Source organism: Plectropomus leopardus, chromosome 10, assembly GCF_008729295.1.
Source record: "Plectropomus leopardus isolate mb chromosome 10, YSFRI_Pleo_2.0, whole genome shotgun sequence".
Lineage (NCBI taxonomy): Eukaryota > Metazoa > Chordata > Actinopteri > Perciformes > Serranidae > Plectropomus > Plectropomus leopardus.
In genome coordinates, this window is record NC_056472.1 from 24,333,592 (window position 1) to 24,355,628 (window position 22,037).

Below are 22,037 nucleotides of genomic sequence, written 5' to 3' on the forward strand. Positions count from 1 at the left end.
CGAACCAGAACCAACATATTATCTCCCGTGGCAAAGCAAAAATGTAAAACACACATCTGTATCATTTGGATAAACTGAAACCTGTGTTTGTCTTGTAGGAAGGAAACACAAAATAATCACAAAGAAACATGGACGTAACAGAAAACAGAAAGAGGTAGTTTTGTAAGGGATTGTGGTTAATTAGTAACAGGCTACAACGGTCTCCCCCGCCCTGCAAGGCCTGCTGGGAGAGTCTCTTGGCAGGCAGAGTGTTGTGTATGCAGGAAGATATCGCTGAAGTCAACAACAGGAAGCAGAGATAGAGCAGCGTATTCTCTGACACACTTTTTGGACCTGTGGCTGTTGGAAGTTCCTCTTCTGTCCGTAAGCGAAGGTCCCTCTCATGGGCAAAGTGAAGAGCAAGTCTGGGCCCTTGGCTCGGAGGCCGGACAACTCGGCTTTCAAGCAGCAGAGGCTACCTGCCTGGTCTCCTATGCTAACAGCTAACACTGTGCTGCCCTTCTTCTACATTATGGCTCTGATATGCATGCTGCTGGGAGTGTGGCTGCTTCTGACAGTGCAGAGCACACAGGAAATAAAGGTGAGTGTGAGTTTCTGAAATTTGCACTTGTTTTTTTCGTATTTTTATATTTAATATGTGGAAATATTGTAGTAAAATACACAATTTATGCATATATATGTGGTAGTCAGAGAGACAGAGAAAGAGAGGAAGAGACCATATGCCCTCGTGTGCAATAAAAAAGGGAGTGACAAAGAGAGGAAAGATCCAAGGTTACGTTTGAGTGAGATAAACAGGAACAGTGTAGTCGCAATTTATTTTAATCACTAATGATCCCTCTCCTGTCTTTCAGCTGGACTACACAGAGGCCGGGACGTGTAATATATGTTTTGAAAAGCGTAAAAATGTGAGCAATGCAGCACAGTCCTGCAGCTGCACTGTGGTGTTTAACATCGAGAAAGCATTCAAGGTAACAGTCTATAAGTTTGACAGCACAGTGTGATAAAACGGTCTCAACTTGAGGTCCACTTAGAAGCTTTTTCTTGAAGTAATGCAAGTATGGTTTAAAGCTCTGAAAAGGCTTGTAAGTGGACCTTGAGTTTAGAGTCAATATATTTTGAGGTCATTCATTTCACACTCAACATGCCTTTTTTCCCACTGTGTTCATTTCTGGTCCACGTGGTTAAAGTCAGTCAAAGACAGAATTCAGTTTAGCAAGCACACTTCTGCTGATAAAGTGTATCCTGCTGCTGTTTAAGGGAGACGTCTTTTTCTACTACGGCCTCCGAAACTTCCATCAGAACCTCCGCAGATACATGGACTCCAGAGATGATGGACAGATGGTCGGCAGGAAGAGAAACTTAAAGGTAAGCTCCACAATATTTCTTATTCATTATTTATCACAAAAACACAGGAGGAGACTCTATTCAATGGTTTGAACAACTAACACTCTTGAATAGTACAGCAAGATATTTTATACAGTCCAGTTAATTTCACATTTGAAACACAAATTAAGATGGTAATAAATGAAGTTTAATTTGTCAAATATCCGCCATGTAACAAACTGTCTAAATACTAAAGTGCAGACACTGTATTTCAATGCCATGATCATGTCACATTTGTTATATTGTCTGATTAGCTGGGCACAAACCTCAAGTACAACACTGGACCCTGTAAGTTTAGTTCATTTAAAAAGGGACAGTGCAAATGAATCAATACGCAAGGTATAAAAATGCCAGAATTAATCAGGAAGGTATTTTTCATCTGTAATCCCTTGGCCCAGGTGTTACACACAGCTTCCCAAAACACAGCAAAGCAAAGCAAAGCAAAGCAGTTTAAAAAACTTCTTTAAACACATCAGCAAGAGAAAAAAAATCAGACAAACAAAAGAGCAAGACATGCACTTTCACGACTGGAAAAGAATATAAACTCTCTGACGGATCAGGCTGAGTTGCTAAAATAACTTTTCTGCAACACTATTAGTACAATCTCTTTTTATTGACCCCCCCGAGAAACGGTTAGTTCTTCTGCTGATGTTGGCTACAAGTGGTGGTGGAGCTAAGTCATGGGTGACTTTATATACCAAGCATAAGTTCACATATTTTATTAGGTCATTCCAACTTAATAAGCTTTTTTTATTTTTTAGAATTGGACAGTGATGGAGGTGCTTTCATTTGTTTATCGAGTTTACAGTCAGTATATAACCAGGCTCTTAAGGTTCTTGACAGGAAGCCAAATACTCATCACCACTGTCACTGTTTAGAGACACATTTTTTTTTCTGCGCTCATCAAATTCACGGATGCTTGTATTGTTTATAAGGTTCTGCACGGCTGTACTCCTCCCCTCTTTGGTGCTTCTATAAATCAGAAAACGACTGACGATAGACACACTAGATTTGTTGCAAGAGGGGATTGTGCAATACCTATGAGGATGTCTGCCTTTGGACAGTCAGTTTTTTTTAGTGAGAGCAGCTCATACATGGAACAGTCTGCCAACAGTTATCAGTGACTGTGACACATATTATTCATTTAAAAATAACATAAAATCATGGCTTAAAGGCAATCGAGTATGTGACCATACTCTGTAACATATTTAAAATCTGAAGTGTGCTTTGTTTTTATATTTTATGTATTGTTGTCCCTGTTTTTACATATTTTATGTGTTCTTATGAAGTGTACTCTGTCTTATTTACAGTGCTGTTTTTCCTGTTTTAATGTATTAATTGTGTTTTTCTGTAGTTGTCATCACACCTGCAGGGACAACTAAAAATTAGCCAAGCTGGCTAAACTGGCACATTTGCAGAAATGTCCATTAATGTGCACTGTCCCTGCAATCAAACTGTATAAATAAAATAAAAATAAATGGAATAAAAAACATAATTTTGTCTAAAATGAATGATATACAAGCTTAAGAAAATACCCAAATAAACCACAAGGACCTTAAAATATGAACTGAAGTACAATACATGATTAAATGTACTTAGAACACTTCTGCTTTGATGCTTATTTTTTAATTGTTAAATAATCTGAGTTTCACCAGTAACCTTGTATCCTCACTAGAACCCGAGTAAGTACTGTGAGCCATTTACAAAGGACAAAAATGGACTCCCCATTGCACCCTGTGGTGCTGTGGCCAACAGCATGTTCAATGGTAAGTTACACACAACACGCACATCAATATAACATCCATCCTCCACTTTATTTCCACTCTCATCGGCTTCCAAAAGGATAAAGTTTGTATTTTTCAACCCTATTTTTCCATGTTTTTGTGTGTAAGTCACTAATGGAGACAACGATTTTTGAAAGTGGTCTAGTATTTGAGTGAGAGCGCTGCAGCCGCCAAACAGGCTGCAATGTCACCTCTTGGGGCAGGTTCTCACTGTCAGTGTGTAGCCGTGAGAAATGCTTGTTTTTGATGCTGACTGGCTCAGATTATTTTGTTATTTTTAAGTGTCTGACATTATGGAAAGGAGCCCACAGAAGTTAAAGTAAGATCCTTTTTATTTCACCAGAAACTCTAAATCAACATAGCCAGTTCCACCAGACTTTCATTTAAATAATTAATTTCATTTTAGCGTGTAAGAAGCCAGCATATGTTCACATCTAACTTTGTGAATTAAGGATTTATTTCAACCAAACCAAAGTTTGCAATTTTTGAAAAAGAGGAAAGATGAACCAAGATGTATGTGTTTGTGTTTTATGATGATAAAATTACTATTTATTTGAATAGTCTGTTGAGTTTGGCAACAGTGAGTTCGGGGCTGTTTCTGGTTTAATTAAAAGCATCATAGTCTTTAACAATAAGGTTTGTCACTCTAGGGATCCGTTCCATAATGTTGACACTAACAATAACAATCTGAGCCTGTCAGTCGCTGTCATTCTCAATACTGGAACATTTTCAAAAACTGTTATTCCCATTAGTGACTTAGACACAAAAACATGGAAAAAAAAGGGCTCCAGGTTGGAAAATACCACACTTACTCTGTAACTCCAATTTGTTCTGCCAGACTCCTTCACTTTTACGTATGTTGGCCCCAGTGGTCCTCGAGTTCAGGTCCCTCTGTTACGGAGGGGCATCACCTGGTACACGGACAAAAATGTCAAGTACCGCAACCCAAAGAATGACAACATGACGCTGGCTCAAGTTTTTGAAGGTAAACAAAGGATTTAGCCTTTGATCAAACACAAAATCAGTATCAAATTTGTGTCATTCATCGTGTCTGATATGTGATCACAACACAGGCACAGCAAAGCCCCTGTACTGGCAGAAGCCTGTATATAAGCTGGATCCCATCGACCCGACAAACAACGGCTTTATCAATGACGACCTGATCGTATGGATGAGAGAGGCAGCCTTCCCCAACTTCAAGAAGCTCTACGGGGTTTTATACCGAACCAGAAAGCCGTTTACTAAAGGTCTGCCAGCTGGGAACTACAGCATCGACATTTCCTACAGTATCCTTTCACTGCTGACAGAGACGTGTCTGTCATGGGAACTTTGGCGTGGGTTAAAGTACGTTACACTGGTCCCATTGTGTGCATGTGTTTCCTTTGTCATATCTGCTGTTACAGTTTAACACAAGCATTTGGACAGGGACTATTTTAGGACTACAGATCGGCTATTTTCCATGGAGCTCCTCTTTGTGATCACCTATTTTCAGCCTTGACCTCTGCCTTCCCAGACTTCCCTGTGCAGTACTTCCGAGGCAGAAAGGAAGTGGTGCTGACCACGCTGACCTGGTTTGGAGGTCAGAACCACTTCCTGCCCGTTGCTTACCTCGTAACCAGCTGCCTGATCCTACTGATAGCCATCGCCCTCACGGTGGCGTGGTGCAAGTTTGGGAAGAATGGGAAGAACATGGAGGAATGAAGGGGTAAGACGTGCACCAGGAATATGAGGAGTGAAAAACTCGTGAAAATTGTCATGCTGATTAGGAGACAAGAAATCTGAAACGACAAGAACACTGATGCACGCAGATGAAGGATAAGGATAATGCTTTTTAAAAGAAAGTTAATTTGGTACAAAACCACAACAGCATGTGCTGAAAACCAATGACGAAGATGAAGGTTTGACATCTGGAAAATTACTTTCCGTATCGGTTAAATGAGCCACATGTGTTAAAGCTTTTATTGTGATGTTCTTAACAACCCACTGAAAGAAAGGTGTGTTAGCACCGGCTTCAAACTTTCATTACGTGTTGATTTTACTTGATGAACCTTTTAAAAATACACACCATTCTGTCTTTGCACTGGTAATATTTATCAACAAACTTATATTTATTAAAATTATTGCATTAAGGATGAACTAAATTCCAGTCTCTATGGTGTTAAAGGAGCAGTGTAGGGGGATCTATTGGCAGAAGTGTTACAAAATGTTCGTTACTGTTTCACTAGTGTGCAATCATCTGAAAATAAGGATTGTGTTATTTGCTAGGTTACAAGTAGCCGTTTATATCTGCATACAGTCCTCTTTCAGGGAGTTTGCCCATTGACGTATAAAGAGAACTGGATACAGCGTTAGAGACAGGGCCCCGTTGATCTCTATGAAAGTTGCTCAGAGGTGCATGAAGCCAAAAAGTTTGACTTCTGGGTACAAAATGACCCAGATCATCTGCATCGTGGGGCCCATGGAGCAAGAGCACTAGTGTTTCCTTCAACCACACATCCCGACCGCTCAGGCTCGCTCACACAAACAGTAAGAAAGTAACTCAACTTGTAGGACATAATTATTTAAATGAGGGCTGTTTAATTGTTAATACTGCAACTATCTGCTGATTTACAGATGTCTTGTAAAATTTAAGTCTGTGGAAAAAAAGTGTTTTGGGGGCATCCTGTGTCGGACCCAGCAGTTGTAATTTCGTGGTTTGGCCACTTCAGCCACTAACACCCGCTAATGTCTGCCTTTTGTAGGGGATATTCACTAGGTTTTTATCTGTAACCTCACCGCCATATCCCACTGACTCTTACGCACTGCTCCTTTAAGGCTTTATTTCATGTCTCAGCAGATACAAAGTCTAAAGACTATACTTTATATAATAACTCAAATAACATATAAAAAACAGAATACCAGCTGTCAAACAAACTAAAGCTAATTCTCAAGCTCAAGTGTAATTTTGTGAATCACAGCACAACGAAGGTTAGCCGATGCTAAACTGAGCCTCGTTTTAATGTATTGTTCGTAGCATAAGAGTCCACAGACGTGCCGGCGGCTCTGTGAGGCTTCACTTGGCATGTTTACCATCATAGTATGTCAGCATAATAACATTTGCTGACATCAACCATTTGTACCGTCTCAGTTATGTCCTATTACATTTTGTTGTTCTGACAACAACTGAAGATTGTAATAAACTGTTTCTTTTAAAAACTCTTTATTTCTCTATATACAATCAGTGAGAGCCACATAAACACAATCCCTCTGTGACCAGGGAGCACCAAAACTCTGTTTGTACATCACCTTGGTTATTGAGCATAATCAAAGCATGATTGGTGGCACAGCTGTGTGAATAACACCTTCCCTCCTCCGAGGCGGGGTTGCTATTCTGTAAAGTTATAAAGCAGCTTGTTCCATTTTTCTCCATCTGCACTCCTGCCACAGAGCGTTTGGTCAGATTAGTACCACAGGTGGGACAGGAGAGGAATGCAGTCTAACTGGTGCTACAGACAACGACTGAACACATCTTATAATACAACTGTAAGCCGCATCAAAACCAGTCCAAAAAAACACACACGGGACTGAAATATTAAAACGGCTTAACACACGTACAGATGTTGATGCACAGATACAAAGAAGAAACACTCAAACACCCATTTCAACACGAGACAATCACCATGATGCACGATAAAATCTAAAAGTTCAGGACAAACACACACAGGAAACTCTATGAAATCATCAGCTGTAACAGATTAACCCCTCTACCTCTTTTCTCTGTACCTTTTATGCTAGGACATCAACTAACTAGGCCTTTAAAATGGTCTTTTCTACATTAAGACTGCTTTAATGATTATTTGGCTAAACTTGCGCTGTTGGCACGATTGTGAAAATTGGTTCTGTTGTGAATTAAGATTGCATAAACACAGAAAAAGGCAACATTTGGTCTTCAAGATAACAAAAAGTATTGACACTTTTTGAAGTTCATTGGATTGATCTTTCCGATCAGCCTTTTCAAGTTAACAAACAACATCTCTGACAGGGTTGATTAAAGGAAAACTACTTGTAGGAATAATTCACCCACAAAATGTCTTCGCTAATTAATCACCGTGTGTTATTTTGAATTTATGAAAGAAAAAAGAAAAAAAGCTTTTCTCGCGGAGAATCCAAAAACAGCTCACAGTCTTAATGATTTGAAGTATGATAATCCAAGTCTCATTTATCCAGTTATATGATCTGTACTTGCATTTTTGATTAAATGTTTTATTATAAAATGCCTCCTCAAAGTTCAACAGCACCCAGGCACATTGTTTTAAATTGTTACATTTTGGCAAAAAATGCATGTTTTGGAAGTACTGAGCATACATTTAGATAAATGAGCCTTGTACCTTGCAGTTTTTTTCCAGTCACTGCAACTTTACAGCAAAATTGACCATTTAAAACTGGTAAAGTCTCATTTCATTGGGACAGTTTGTCTGTGGAAAACACCGAAGGCTCATGACAATAAGCTCCAAATCTAAGATGGCATCACAACTGTTATTGCAACTGTCACTTGCCACCGCAAAAAAAAAAAACGCCCATAAACATTACAACAATGCATCGAATGTTTTAGAAAAACTGCAGGGAAATCAGGCATTTCAGGCTGCGACAATCCAAAAAACAGCCTGCAAAGTCCTTGAAGGACTGGATCCCTCTGCAGAAGATGTGTAAGACTTTGTAAACACGCTTTGATATAATTTTGCTGTTTTCAAATGTGGACCCCGTTTGTTTCAATTCATTATGAATGTTTGCCTTTTTTGGATTTTCCGTTCACATGCTAGAAAAGCTACATTTTCTTCACAAATTCAGTGCCACGAGGTGATTTATTGCTATACAAACGGTCATTCTGCGGGTAAAGTATTCCTGTAATGTCGGTGTCCACAACAGTGCAACTACACGTCTTTGTTGTGTAATCATTGAGGGTAGTGGTGGGCTATTTAAAAAAAAAAGAAAAAAAAAAAGAGTTTCTCCTCATCAGCAGGATGTGAAAATAAAAATAAATATCAGTAAATCATCTGAGAGTTTGAACAGGTTTGCAATAATGGAATTACTAGAACTATACACAATTTCAAGTCATGCTTTTTAAACAAAGTAAGACAAAAACGTACCGTGGAAAACTAGAGTTTCTCTAGCGAGGAGGAATTTTTTTGACCGTCGATGTGGGGCACTTAACGCAACATGCAGTTAATTCAGTAAGAGAACCCTTTTAGATGTGATGACTTTAAATCATCAGGTACATTTCAGTTTGTAACAGAAGAAAAAAAAAATGAAATCACAGTTTCACAGAATACAAGAACTACTGAGGATCACAGAACAGGGACAAAGTCTTTAACAAATAGTAGTCAGCTTTCTCCTTTTCGTCCTCCCTCCGTCTCCGCCTCTCACACGTGACACAAACACATTCATCTTTGTGGTTTCAGTGATAGGACTGTAATGGCACTACACAAGCAGATTGTGGCCATGCAGAAACATTTAGGCAATACAGACATCTCCAGATGAATCTAAAGCTAAGGTAGTGTTCATTCAAGACTCGAGCCCAGGCTCCAGGGCTCGCTCGCAGGTTCAAACCTCCTCCGCCGTTAACGACCCTCCATCTGTGTCCGTCGGGTCGTGTTGGCAGTGAGGGGCAGATTAAGGCCATGTGCATCCAGACTCTTCAGCTCTTTCCCGTCGGCTTCTGAGTGCTACTCTGAGGTACCTGATAGGTCAGATCCTCAGTGGGCGTGACCTGTCCAGTGGCGTTCTTGGGCGTATCGTAAGCCGACCTCTCTGAATGGCTGCTGTCTGTCCGCGTGAGCAGGGAGGTCGCCCCGGCACCCATAAAACCGCACACTGCGGAGGGCTGGTTCAAAGTGGAGCCCCCTGATGGGTGGCAGCCCATATCAACCACGATGGGTGTGGCGTATTCGGATCCCGAGGCTGGTAAGGGTTCTGCGTAGGCGTGGTAGACATCGGGTGAGATGGGAGCGTCGTACAGGTCGGGGTCTGAGTATCCTGGGTCGGGCCCCTCATCGGGTTTAAATGTTGAGCGGGCACCTAATGTTGTGACGCCACTCACCAGCGGCTGAGCATACTCTGAAAAGAGAGTTCATAGCTCATAGGTTACCAGACGGCTGCGCTACAAAGCAACTTCAGTGGCTTCTTATGTTTAGTCTAAAGTCAGTCTTCTGCTATGAAGCTGGCTAGATCGCCATGGCAATTCATGCAACATGGTTAGCCTGGTCCGGACCTGTTTATGCTCAGAGTTTTGGCTTCAGTTGACTAAAAAGCGACTTTCACTAACCATTTCCTTTGAAAAAAGCGTCACTTTACAGTCAGTAGTCAATCTATGAGCAATACAGATTCGTAGCTGAAGGAATACCCTAAAAATCCACTTTATTCAACCCGTTGAGCCGTAATTAGTAATGCCAATAAACAAAGCCGAGCAGTTACAGGAGCACAAACTGCTGAAGTTGCTTTCTTTGCCACAGCAGCATTTATCGGTGATGCAGAAAATCTGTGCTAGAATACTCTTTTATTTTATTCTCGAGGTTGTTCTTTCTCCCACTGAACATTTTTGACGCCTCACAAAGGAAACAGCAGATCAGTCTTTGACATCTCGAGCCAACAATTCAGTTTTCAGCATTGACATTTAGACAGGGAAAATAAGTTTTAACAAAAGGTCCATTTTTAGTGACCTAAAATGCGCTTTGTGGTGTACAGACAGACAAAATGCATTCAAAAAGCTACATTTACAAAATATCCGTGGCTATGTGGCCTAAACCTCCACAGGGGACCTTTAAAAGCAGCTGAAACCTCTACGCATCTCTTAAGAAACAACCTCTCTAACTGCAGTGAACCTGTAAGAACACTTTGTTACTTGAACACCTTGTTGAAGAGTTTTTACCTGCAGGTTCAGCATGTAGTCTGGGTACTGCACCTCTCCCCGTTAGCCGGCCCACTTCGCTGCTGCTGTACCGAACTGAATCCTCCGTCTCCACCATCTTGGAGGGCAACAGCTGCTTCATGCTTTTCCACCAGTCTGCAGCAGAAACACAGGGAGTCGCACCAGTAAACTCTCAGGAAACACACACAGAACTATCAGCCTGAGCTGCGGACAGATGACGCACCTGTGCGGTCCCAGTGAGGGAGATCGTACGTTCCCTCAGAGATCTTTTTCCTACGAGGACAGATATAAAGTCAAATTAAAGTTATCGAATGGATTTTTTGCTTTGCGTGATAATGAGAACACTTACCTGTTCCTCCAATGCCACGCACAAACCACAATCACGATGAGAGCAGTCAGAACCATGACCAAGACGGGCACCAGGACTGCAGCCAGCACCATGTCTAAGAGCACGAATGTGACGATAAACATCACCATAAAATATGTTAATTGGAAATCTAACAAGGTTTTTTTTTTTAACCCTTTACCATCCTGCTCAACTATTTGGTAGAGCACATTTTGAGTCACTATATTTTAATGAAAAATCAACCTGATTGAGCCATCTCTACCATTCAGTTTAGGTATGCAATGCTAAAAAAATCCTCTAGATGTCGCTGCGTATTTAAACAGTCTGCCTTTTCAGTTCGCCTCCTACAGGAAGTAGGAAAACATGCTCTACCAAACGTTCGTTTCAGCCTTTAATGGTAAAGCTAGTGAAGCTAAGCTAATGAAATTAGAATTGATTATTTACTTACATATAATACACATAATAATTATGTAAGTACGATTTGTTTTTACTGTCAAAAGCAATGCTTTACCAAACTGTTGAGTTGATCTTTTTCTGTAAAGGTAGCGATGCTAAGATAATACATTTTTATTACATAAAAAAGGATGAATTTTCATTGTTATCAGTACCATGTTATTAATGTGAATCCATTATATATTTGATGGAAAAGAATGTATTAGTATGACTGGTATGATCACAGTTTAGTAGTATAAATTAGTATAAGTAGTAGTATGAATAAATATCTGGAATAAATATGTGGAAATAATATCATTTCTGTAATAATTCTAATTCATTGGACACAAATTGATATATGTTGGCATACTAACATATTACAAGCATTGTAACAGTACATTATTTGTTATTTTGTTTTTTTGTTTGTTTTGTTTTACAATCACCATGAACAGACATCGAAACCATTTGGTAGAGACTGATATTTAAAAAAAAAACAACCCATGGGGTCTGTTTAAAAAAATAAACATTGATTTTTGTTATTAATGAAAAATTTAAAACATTTTCCATTGTTTTTGTCTTAGTGAGGACTTTTCGTGGCGCACCTTTGCTGGTGTGAGGAGGCATAGTGGTGTTTCTGATGTCCGGCGTGTGTGTGGTTTGGCCGAGGTGAGGCGGGCGTTTTGTGCCCGCAGTAGGTGAAGTATGAGGAGAGGGTTGCGGCATCCTCATCCTCGGCCTCGCTGTCAAAAGAAAATTTAGGGAAAAGAAGAAATTTACAAAAGATTGGAAACTTACACCTTTCTTTTAACTGTTTCTGTACAAATCAACCACCTCTACGTACCTGCGGATATTTGGCAGCCAAGCAGCTCCAACTTGAGCGCGATTCTCTGGTGCCATAGGGTCGGATTTATTCTTATGAACCGAGCCTCGATCGGAGGAATTAAATTATTCCTCACCTCATGCAGGTAGTTGATGTTGCCTTGAAAAATCTACCATAAAATGAGAGCTCTTATTATTCCCACAGATTTAAACCAAACTTCTAGAAGTAGCAGTAGTTAAGAAAAAATGCCCAAAACAACTCTTGTTTCAGACTGAACAAATGCACAATAAGCCTTAAGCTGATTATTTTTCAACTTGACGAGCTAATAACTACTTTCCTGCACACAATGAGCAGCTGTGAGGATCCTTGCAGAGAGCGTCTCGCAGACAGCAGCTCCATCCCAACAGCCCCGCCACTAAATCCATATCCATTCATTATTAATGCCCAAGTGTCCTGGCTCATCTACCACAGCACTTAACTCAAACCACTGACTGCTATCATTTCCTCCCATAAACATCTCTCAGTCAATACCAGTTGCTATGGCAACAGTCCAAGTATGTGCGCCTGCAGCTTTCTAAAGTGACATTTTTGTCCATTTGCACTAATTTAAAGGAAAAAACAAACTAAAAGCCCATGACGTAATCACTGAGCAGATAGGGTTTATTGATTTAGTGATGGATTACCTTGTCTTGTGTAGAATTTGCTTCCCTGTAGATGTGCCACTGCTGCCCGTTGTTACTGTACAGGACCCGGTATGCTGACACGTAGTACTGGTATTCTCTTACAGTGGAGCCAGTGGTGATGATGCCTAGATGACCAGACAGCAGGAACAAGACGATGATGTACGGTTCACTTCAATTACAGTTTAAACACATCTTGCTACTCTGTGAGGCTGCACTTAAGCACAGCGCAAAATGCTTATGTCAGCATGCTAACATGCCGATGCAGCTGTAATGTTAACCGTGTTCATCATTTTAGTGTGTTAACATGTTAACATTGGGTGCATGGCACTAAACACAAAGCTGAGGATGATGGGAAGGCCTGTAATTTTGCAGGTTTTCGGTAAAAAAAATTTTTTTAAAATAATAATTTGACTCGATGATGGTAATAAAAACAGTCAGGGGATCGACTAAGTAATTATAAGTGACTGATCCAAAGTCCCGCCTCCTTCAGTAACTGCTGCTTGGTCAGACAATTTGTTTTTGTTTATTTAACCCATATTTAACTAAGTACCGTTGAGATCAATAATCTTTTTCAAGGGAAACCTGGCCAAAACAGCAGCACTAAAACCCATAGATAAAAAGATTTTAAAAAATAAATAAATTAAAATAATAATAATAAATATAATAGAATAAATGGCAAATTAAAGGTCAATGAAAGGATAACAGCAAAAAGTATAATATTAGATAAAAATGTTAAAAATAAAATGATGAACCATCTAGTAAAACAGTTAAACACACTAAAATTTATAAATAAATGGTCAATAAATAAAGAAAGAGGCAAAGCCAGACTAAAAAGGTACTTTATGGTACTTGTCATTGTACCTATATACAATGATAAGTTGTACAACTTGCTCTGAGCTTGAGGAGAAGTCAGGGAATCACAACAGTCATAAAGATTCTTCCTCTGGGCACCATAGATGTTATTATTTTTTTATAGCAATCGATCCAATTGCTGCTGAGATGCGTAGAGCCATATTGCTAACACAACTCAAACTCATCACTTTCAGTAAAACTAATTTTTCGTGGTTTACAGTCAAATTAAAAGGTTGTTTCTGTAAGTGTGTGTTTGTATATGACTGTGTGTAGTTGTGTACCTGTGATCCTCTTCTCCCTCTTGAGATCGATCTGCAGCCACTGATGCTGGTCACTCTGGGCGGACGCCCAGGGCAGCCCCACCTTCTTCAGCCGCGCTCCTGATGGCGCCCACACACTGTGCTGACCAATAATGTTGTTCCACTCCCACACAGACGAAGCAGACAGCTGAGTGTCCGCAACACCACCCGACTCCAAACCCAGCGTCCCGTAACAGCCTGCAAACACAGAGACGCCAGCATTAATAACTACATAAAATGTTTTGGATTTTAAGTCAGATGATAACAGCAGTGAAGTCTGAACTGTGAGCATGTGTAAAAAAATAAAATAAAACAGCAGCTAATCCACTCCAGATTTTGTGCTGCAGACTAATAAAAATTACAGACATCGCAGCAAGATTTACGCTCATTAAATTACAGAAGCTGATGGTAATAATTAGATTTACAAACTACTACAGCTCTTATGATGCTTCAGAAAACACAGAAACTCACCGTTGGTCTTGAAGGTAAAGAGGCTGTTGGACAAAGTTCCTCTGAGGAGAGAAGTGCAGGATTAGAGGAACACAGGCTGGAATTGTTTTGACCAATAATCACTGCAAAATGCATACATTTAATGTCATTGTAAAGAAATAAGCAATTAACCCTTTAACACCTGGATCGTCATCAGTTTTCTTGTGCTGCATTCAGACGTCTTTTAACAGCATTTATACCTCTGAAACCTGAGAAAAAATGCTGATTTCTTTACAAAAAAATAAGAAACATGGTAAAAAACTAATGAGCAACTTAACAAGAAATGTTGTGCAAACTGGGGAGGAAAAAAAAGGAAAAGGTGAAATGGAAATTATCTGAAAATGGAGGTCGATTATTGGATACTGTCCAAAAAAAGAGGATAAAATGTCTATAAAACCATATTTATATTTCTCTTAATTAAAGATTTAAAATGATGTTACAGAAATGTTATGAACATTTTTAAGCATTTCATTGAGGTCATTTTCTTGTTTTTTTGGTTGTATATTTGTTTTTTTTGTTTGTTTGTTTTTTAAACTGTTTTCTTTGTCTTATTTTCAGTTTATTTTATTTCCTAACTTTTCTACTTATGTCTTGCTAATTTTGGGCCATTTCTTGCTTGTTGCCTTCTTCCCATGTTTTTGAAAGAAATCAACTCAATGTCATCTTTCAAAGAAAAAAAAAACAGGTATTTTTATAATCTGATAATTTCAACCTTTTCTTGCACTGTTGGCTTTTTAAAACGATGTTTGAAATGGATCTGATGGTCTTACCCAGTGGAAGTGACGTTGTTAGCCAGTGTGCCCTCGTAGTGAGGGATGCCTTTGCTGCTGACCACGCTGATCCTCCCGCCCAACGCGTTGGACACCACACCTGCATGGACCGCGGCCACACACACGGGAGAGGACTGCAGGATGAAAAAAAAGATGAGATTAAAGTAAACTGGTTATGCACTTTCCCATTTCCATCACAAAAATGTTGGTAATTAAACGTAACCCAACACTTCTGATGAACTGTGAAGATTAGGCATATTAGACTGACAACAGATATTAAGAGAAGGCTTTTTTTAAAACACTAAACACTATTTGCACAGCCACAGAGTTGGTGGTAGTGATGCTTAATATGGCTGGTGCTCTGGCTGGGTGATAACGTGTTTTGTTTTTTTTGTTGTTGTTTTTTTTTACAGGTTTAGGAATTAGGATTTGAATGTTTGTCGTCATATTTTATGGCTTCATCACCCGAAATCGGAGTCTCTAAAACTGACTTTTGGATTACACGAGTCAGAAACAATCCTGCACAGCCATTAATGGAATTTAAATCTACAAATAGTACAATAGTAATAATATAAGTGTAGCCTAATCTTTATCTCCAGCTGTGCAGAAACACAGGGTATAAACAGGATTAACAGATAAAGATATATAAAAAAACGTTTCAGTACAGCCTGAGCTGGAATGGATAGATATTAGTTTTTACAGAAATTAATTATATACCATACAGCAATCATCAGACAAAAAACAACTATAAAAACACAGACAACAACCAAAACACATAAGAATTATACTGGTACCATACTGTTTGATACTGTTGTGATCTAGAAGTGTTTGCAGGTAAGTTTGTGCAGGCACAGACAGTCCTGTCTTACAGTGTGAACACAGCGAGCAGGATCTTAACCTTCAGACTGTGTTCTGTGACTGATGAGTCAGCATGATGTCACGGCGCTGCAGAGAGGATACCGAGGGGCACTGACGGTAATGATTCACTGCTGGCTGCATTCCTATCCAAACCTGCTGCCATATCACAGAGACAGGGACAAAAAAAACCCAATTCCTCTCCGGTCACGAGCTGCTTCCAGGGAGCAGCTGGTTGAGTGAGGTGGAATTTTATTACTGGAAAAGACCCACACTGGAATTCACAGCTGACAAGATTGTGGGAAAACTCTGGCGACCCACAGAGTGACGAGCACATATATTCACACACACTCACACGCCGCTCACGGCAGTCAAAATGCTGCCACAAGCAATCAACACTTGCCCCTGTGACTCTTAAACTTCCCAAAAACACACACACCACATCCTAAAGAGTGCCATACCAAACCGCTAACACAAACACAAAGCTTTGCTCCAAAACCGCTGCACCCTGCCTCCAACAGAGGAAACCACACATGAAACACACACACACATAGACATGTGATATGTAGCGTGTAGAAATATAGAAACCAGCACATGGATCACTGTAAGAAACTGTAGATTTTAAAGGGATGGTTTAAATTTTTCTGAGTGGGGCTGTAGAATATTAATAATGTTATTTATAATAATCATGTTATTTATAGAGCACTTTTCATGGTACTCAGAGACACATACGACCCTACTTCAAAAATCCCAAATTATCCCGGTAAAGTCCCTCTTCAGACATGTTTAAAAACTTTATGCAGCAGTGCATGTAGATGCAGTAGCCTCTAACTCTTCAAATCCGTGCTACTTTTTTTGCTATATTTTTCTATTTTCTCAACTCCATGGCCCCTTCTGCTGACGCTGACTTTTCTGCTATGGAGAAGCATTTATAAACATAAGGAAAAGTTGTGTTTGTTAGGACTGAATGCAGCAGATAATGAGAGGATCTCCACTAATGGCATACGCTGACCGGCTAGTCAGACCAGAGAAACGGAACCGAAAGTGCCGGAAGAAGAGAGGAAGGAGAGCCGGCATCAGGGCGAGGCTGACTCGACTTGGACTGGGAGCTGTTCCTCTACCAAGCTGGCTAATGTCCAGTCGCAGGAGAATTAGGTGGATGAGATGTGACTGAGGCTCACTCAGCAAAGGGAGATCAAAGATTGCTCTGCATACATCTTCACATGGTTAACCCCTAACATCCTGGCTCAAGCTGTTACAATGGATAGACAGACCTTGTTGGGAGCCATAAGGACACAATACTGGTGCAAATTCAAAACATGCACTGCAGGTATTGAATGATGCCACCAGCAGCAACATGCCCAAAGAACCAGATGGAAATTTTAGAGTAGCGGCTGCTTTTAATCAACTCATCCTTCAACTCCAAAGATACAGCGGGATCAAGGACAAACGTAATTTTGTTTTTTAAACGTTGTTTAAAAAATGACTAATAAATCTACCTTCTTCTAATATTGAATTCAACATTGTTTTCCCACATAATAGTTGAAAAAAATACTCTTTATCCTTCACTGAGAAGTTCATAATAATTAAGTTTTGCTTTCTTCTTTCTGCAGCTGCTCGGCTGACAGGTGACAGCGGTGAGCATGAAGACGCTCTGCAGAGAGCCTGTGTTACTTTGAACGGGGGCGTGCCAGAGTGATTAAGAGAAATGATGGGGACCAGGGCAGCGGATGAGATGTTTCAGACAGATGGTGGAGTTTTCTGCTGTTTCCGATTAAGTTTTAGTGTCAATTTAATGTTTATTGTCCACAAACTGTCAACTGAGGACTGACGCTGTCGTGTTGGACCACAGAGAGCGAGCTGACCGGGAGACGGTGCTGGGACAGCGGGACTACAGGTAGGCTAACATCCCTCACCTTTAGCCTGTCAGCTAACGCTCACTCTCAAGTCCTAAACTTTGTGTTTCGAGTCCTAAGCAAGTCATAATGCGCTCTTCAATAACGCACTGATATTTTAGATTTATAAAAAAAACCACAATGTTCTTTAAAAGTTAACTTATTTTGTAAAACATTTTTTATTTACTTAGCCGTTAAGCTGACGTTAGCTAAGCATTAGCTTGCTAACATTGTTATGCTACCTTCATATGCTCCTCGGAAACATCGTATTTACGAGTGACAACGTAACGTTAGTTCTTCATGCTGTCAGATTGGTTCAAACAAAGTGTATTGAGGGAATTAATTGTCAACTTGCTGAGAGTCAATACCTTCAACATCAGCTGATTCGGGCAATGAATTCATTTTATGGCAGGTATCAAGTTTTTTCAAGTCAAAAGGCCAAGTGAAGTCAGGAGTCACTGGTGTTTAAGTCGACTTGCAAGTCTTTTTTCATTTTGTCAAGTCAAAGTTAAAAATATTGTTTAAAATCTGACTCAAGTCCACACATCTGATTAGTGACATACCTAATCTAGCTTGCGTGGCATACTTTTGAATCACATTTTCAAATCACACCCCCTTAGTTGAGCGATGTGAAAATACCTCTCTGATGACAAACTTTTCAAAGATACAAGTCATAGGTCAAGATCTGAAAAATGGATTTTTCCAAAAACAGTCTGGGTGGAGCAGACTGACCCTGCACTGTCACCATCATTTAACAGCCTGGTGACACACACACCTCAAACTCAGGCATGAATGAATCGCTTGCACAAACCCGAGGCACGCTCAGATGTTTTCTCCAGCTTCTCCCTCACACTGACTCACTCTCCAGCTTTTCGTCTCACACACTCAACACACAGCTCTGCTCCACGGCCTGTTGCAGCTGGACTGGATTAGAGGCTTATTATTTTCGGCCAAACTATTATCTCACCTCTCTTTCACCCGCTGACCCTGCCCCTCCTCTGTTCCTGTGGGGCACCTCACTCCCTGAAGCACACCCCAACGCTCCTCCCTGTCCTCCCATCAGCCAGAAGCGATACCCCTCCCTCCCTCAACAAACCCCGAGCATGAAGTCATCAGCCAGAGACTCGGCGCCCATGACCTCACACGCAGCGGGGGTGCTGTGAGGTCATCAGTCCAGGACTTGCATACCACAGGGCAGGGGCCCGTTTACACAAGGAAGAAAAATAGGAGTCAAACGGAAAGATGTGCGGCACAGTAACGGATGGCGTGAAAACATGAGTAAGCAGATGCTGATGGTCTGCTGGATCCTGTGGGGAAAAATGACCAAACAGCAGGAGACCACAGGACGCCACGACTCGTCTGGAAATGTGACGCTGAGGACGCCACAAAGAGAAAAATATGCATGCTGTACAGCGGTCAACCGATATGGGTTTTTCAGGGACAATGTCGGTTTAGTAGTTAATGAGACCGATAACCGATATTTGGAACATATGCATTTACAATAAAAATGAAAACGTTTCAGTCAGTATTTAGAATTTAACAAACTCTAACACAAAACTATGTTTAAATGCCTTTAGCAAATGTTTATCAAAACATTTCAACATCAAATACAGCAAGTTCCCAGCAACCTTTTTTTATGAAGTGCAAATTTAAATAAAAAATAAATCAATAACAATAGCTCCCTGGGGTTTTACAAAGTAAAAGTTCCTACCATGCTTTACTTTTTAATTATTTAATTTTTTCTGCGATCATTAAAAAAAAAATGCAGATACAGATTATCAGCAAAATGGCAAATATCGGCCCCAATAATCTGCCGGGCCGATAATCTGTCGGCCCCTAATGCTGTATGTGCTCACCTCTCTGTATCCTTTAGGGATAGTTCCAGAAATCTCCTCAGTCGATGTCAGGCAGCCTGCAGGACAGTATTTACTAAGAAGACAGAGACACAGTGAATGTATCGGACAGTTTGATCTCTGCACAAATATCCGAACAAAGCAAAACGTTATTTACCTGAACTCTGCCTCAGGGAAATCTGTGCCTTTGTCGAGGCAGGTGATTAAATCTGCAAAACGGAAACAAACAGTGAGAACTGGTTTCTCTGCACGCTCTCCTGCTAACACACCACCCTCTCTCTTTTTCTGTTTCAGGCCAGAAAACTACTGCCAACCTTCTCCAGGTAATTTATGTCTTTAATTATCTCGTGTTTTGGGTATTTAAAGTAATGAAGAGCAGTCATAAAAAATTGACCAAACTGTCCCTCTGAAGGATTTTACAGTTGTTTTGATAAAAATCTACTCCAAACTAAAAATAATATTAATTATTAATTGAACTGGTGACTATAAAATGTCACAAAATAGTAGGAAAAAAGCAGAACATTTTTAAATTTGACACACTTTAACCAGATAATGTTTGGCTTGTTTTTTTCTCTTTTACTATTTTTGCCTGAAAAAATCAATTTGATTATCAAAATAGCTGCTGATTATTTTTCTGTCGATCTATTAATCGACTAATCCTTTCAGCACTAACTATAATTTTTTGATAATCTGTGTACTGTTTTAATGATTTAATCAAAAATGTCAATCATTAGCTGATTCCAGGTTTTGGAAAGGAGGAGGATTTGAGGATTTGCTGCTTGTTTCAAATTAAATAAATTTAAATTAATTAGTTTAAGTTTTAAACAAATTAAAATAAAGACTTCCCCTTGAGCTTTCAGACCTTCTTGTTGGCATTTCATCATGTTAGATATTTGACAGACAGTAGTGAATCAGATCAAATAACATTTGTTATTTTCATTATAGATTCATCTGATTCATTGTTTGTTCTGTGACAGGAATTTTTCCCTGCATTTTACGATTTCCAAGAGCTGACGATGACATTTAAACTGACCATCAGCTGACGCTCGATGATATTCAGTTTTAGAGGAGGGTAAAGTGTGAGTGCTTGAGTGATGAGACACACCACATATGTCCGACAGGATGCTGTGGGCTGCTGGGAACTCTACTAAACCCCGCAGTGGTGGTCAGTCCCAGTGAGTCTCCACCACATTATCAAAAAACCCATTTATCTGGAAAACCAACTGTTGACTCACCCTGACAAATACCCCCCAACCACCGCAGGTCGCCACGGTGACTGATTTACTTAGCTGTGCAAACTGTACGCCCACGCTCGTCTGCACAATTGGTTACACGACAAACACGCATCAGTTCTTTGACAGGAAAAAAATAGTCCGGTCAAACTGACGGACTTGTTTGCCTTCCAGTGATTCAGTCGCACCGAGATGACCGCTTAGAATTATTACACACGCGCGTCACTGACCTCCTCTTCTTGTGGCTTCAATTATATGTTTATCTGAAAACGTTCCACATGACAAAGCAAAGCAGACTAAAATTACAATCACAGTCACAACAACAATCTTATTAAACAGAAAGTCTCATGGACTACAACATACGTGGGGTCAACTGATATTGGTTTTTCAGGGCTAATGCCGATACTGATTATTAGTCGTTAATGAGATCGATAATCGATATTTAGAACTGCTATTCATTTACAATAAAAATGAAAATCGTTGTCAATATTTAGAATTTGGAATATTACAAACTCCAAAACAAACGTTGTTTCTAATGCCTTTAACAAATGTTTAATCAAAATTGAAATATCATATACAGAATTTCCCAGCAACTTTTTTTTTTAATAAAGTCAAGTGAAAATTTAAATTAAAAAAAAAGAATAAATAAAAATAGCTCCCTGAGGTTTTACGAAGTTAAAGTTCCTCCCATGCTAACACACTCTTTGCACTTTTTAATTAATTAATTTTATCAGAGATCATTCAAATAAAATGCCGATACAGTTGATCAGCAAAAATGCCAAATATTGGCCCCAATAACCGGCCGATAATCTGTCGACCCCTAAAACATACAGTAGCTACAGTATTCCTGCATCAGCTGGATTATACAATCAGTTATCGTTTGTTGATGAGAAAAAAGATGCTTGCTGGCTTATTCTTTGATTTGATTACATATGACATAAATATTTTATATATTCCCACTGTGCTTTATTCAGCAAAGGTCCTCTGAGGTTATTTGTGTAAACACTGATGGGTTACAGAGAAGTCTGGGGTTTTGTTTTTTAAGAGTGCATCTACTCATTGACAAGAGGCTTGTGACAGCACAAGATGTAAACATTAATGGAGCTGTAAAGTTGGCGAGCTCAGTGGTGCTAGATGAGCTGGCAGTAGATGCACGCTTGCGTGCGTAGTTAAGAAAGAAAATAGTTCCTACATGAAACTGCTCACAAAAAGGTCTGTGAATTATCTAGAGCAGGCATGTCAAACTGGTCCACAGGGGGGCCGGTGTGGCTGCAGGTTTTGTTTCCAACCAAGTAGCAGCACACCAGACTTGACTCATTTAATCAACTGATCTCCATCTTCAGACAGTTGATTGGTCAAACTGTGTGCTCTTGGTTGGTTGGCACAAAAACCTGCAGCCACACCGGCCCCCCTGTGGACCAGTTTGACATGCCTGATCTA

General features: G+C 39.9%; 2 protein-coding genes across 2 annotated transcripts in view; one reads left to right on the forward strand and one right to left on the reverse strand.

Moving 5' to 3' along the window:
* Nucleotides 1-6,362, forward strand: tmem30c (transmembrane protein 30C). Its single transcript, XM_042494176.1, has 7 exons — nt 1-580; nt 852-968; nt 1,258-1,365; nt 3,059-3,149; nt 4,006-4,152; nt 4,241-4,453; nt 4,681-6,362. The coding sequence occupies exons 1-7, from the start codon at nt 383-385 to the stop codon at nt 4,866-4,868; spliced, it is 1,062 nt and encodes a 353-aa protein (XP_042350110.1). The 5' UTR covers nt 1-382; the 3' UTR covers nt 4,869-6,362.
* dcbld2 (discoidin, CUB and LCCL domain containing 2) overlaps nt 6,350-22,037 on the reverse strand; it is a 23,175-nt gene continuing 7,487 nt past the window's right edge. The window contains exons 4-15 of the mRNA XM_042494175.1: nt 19,523-19,574; nt 19,369-19,441; nt 14,763-14,896; nt 13,975-14,015; nt 13,486-13,701; nt 12,353-12,477; nt 11,691-11,838; nt 11,452-11,589; nt 10,421-10,514; nt 10,295-10,344; nt 10,072-10,206; nt 6,350-9,260 (exon numbers count right to left, since the gene is read on the reverse strand). Coding sequence (XP_042350109.1) covers nt 8,842-9,260; nt 10,072-10,206; nt 10,295-10,344; nt 10,421-10,514; nt 11,452-11,589; nt 11,691-11,838; nt 12,353-12,477; nt 13,486-13,701; nt 13,975-14,015; nt 14,763-14,896; nt 19,369-19,441; nt 19,523-19,574 — 1,625 coding nt within the window. The 3' untranslated portion in view covers nt 6,350-8,841. The remainder of the gene's footprint in view (nt 9,261-10,071; nt 10,207-10,294; nt 10,345-10,420; nt 10,515-11,451; nt 11,590-11,690; nt 11,839-12,352; nt 12,478-13,485; nt 13,702-13,974; nt 14,016-14,762; nt 14,897-19,368; nt 19,442-19,522; nt 19,575-22,037) is intronic.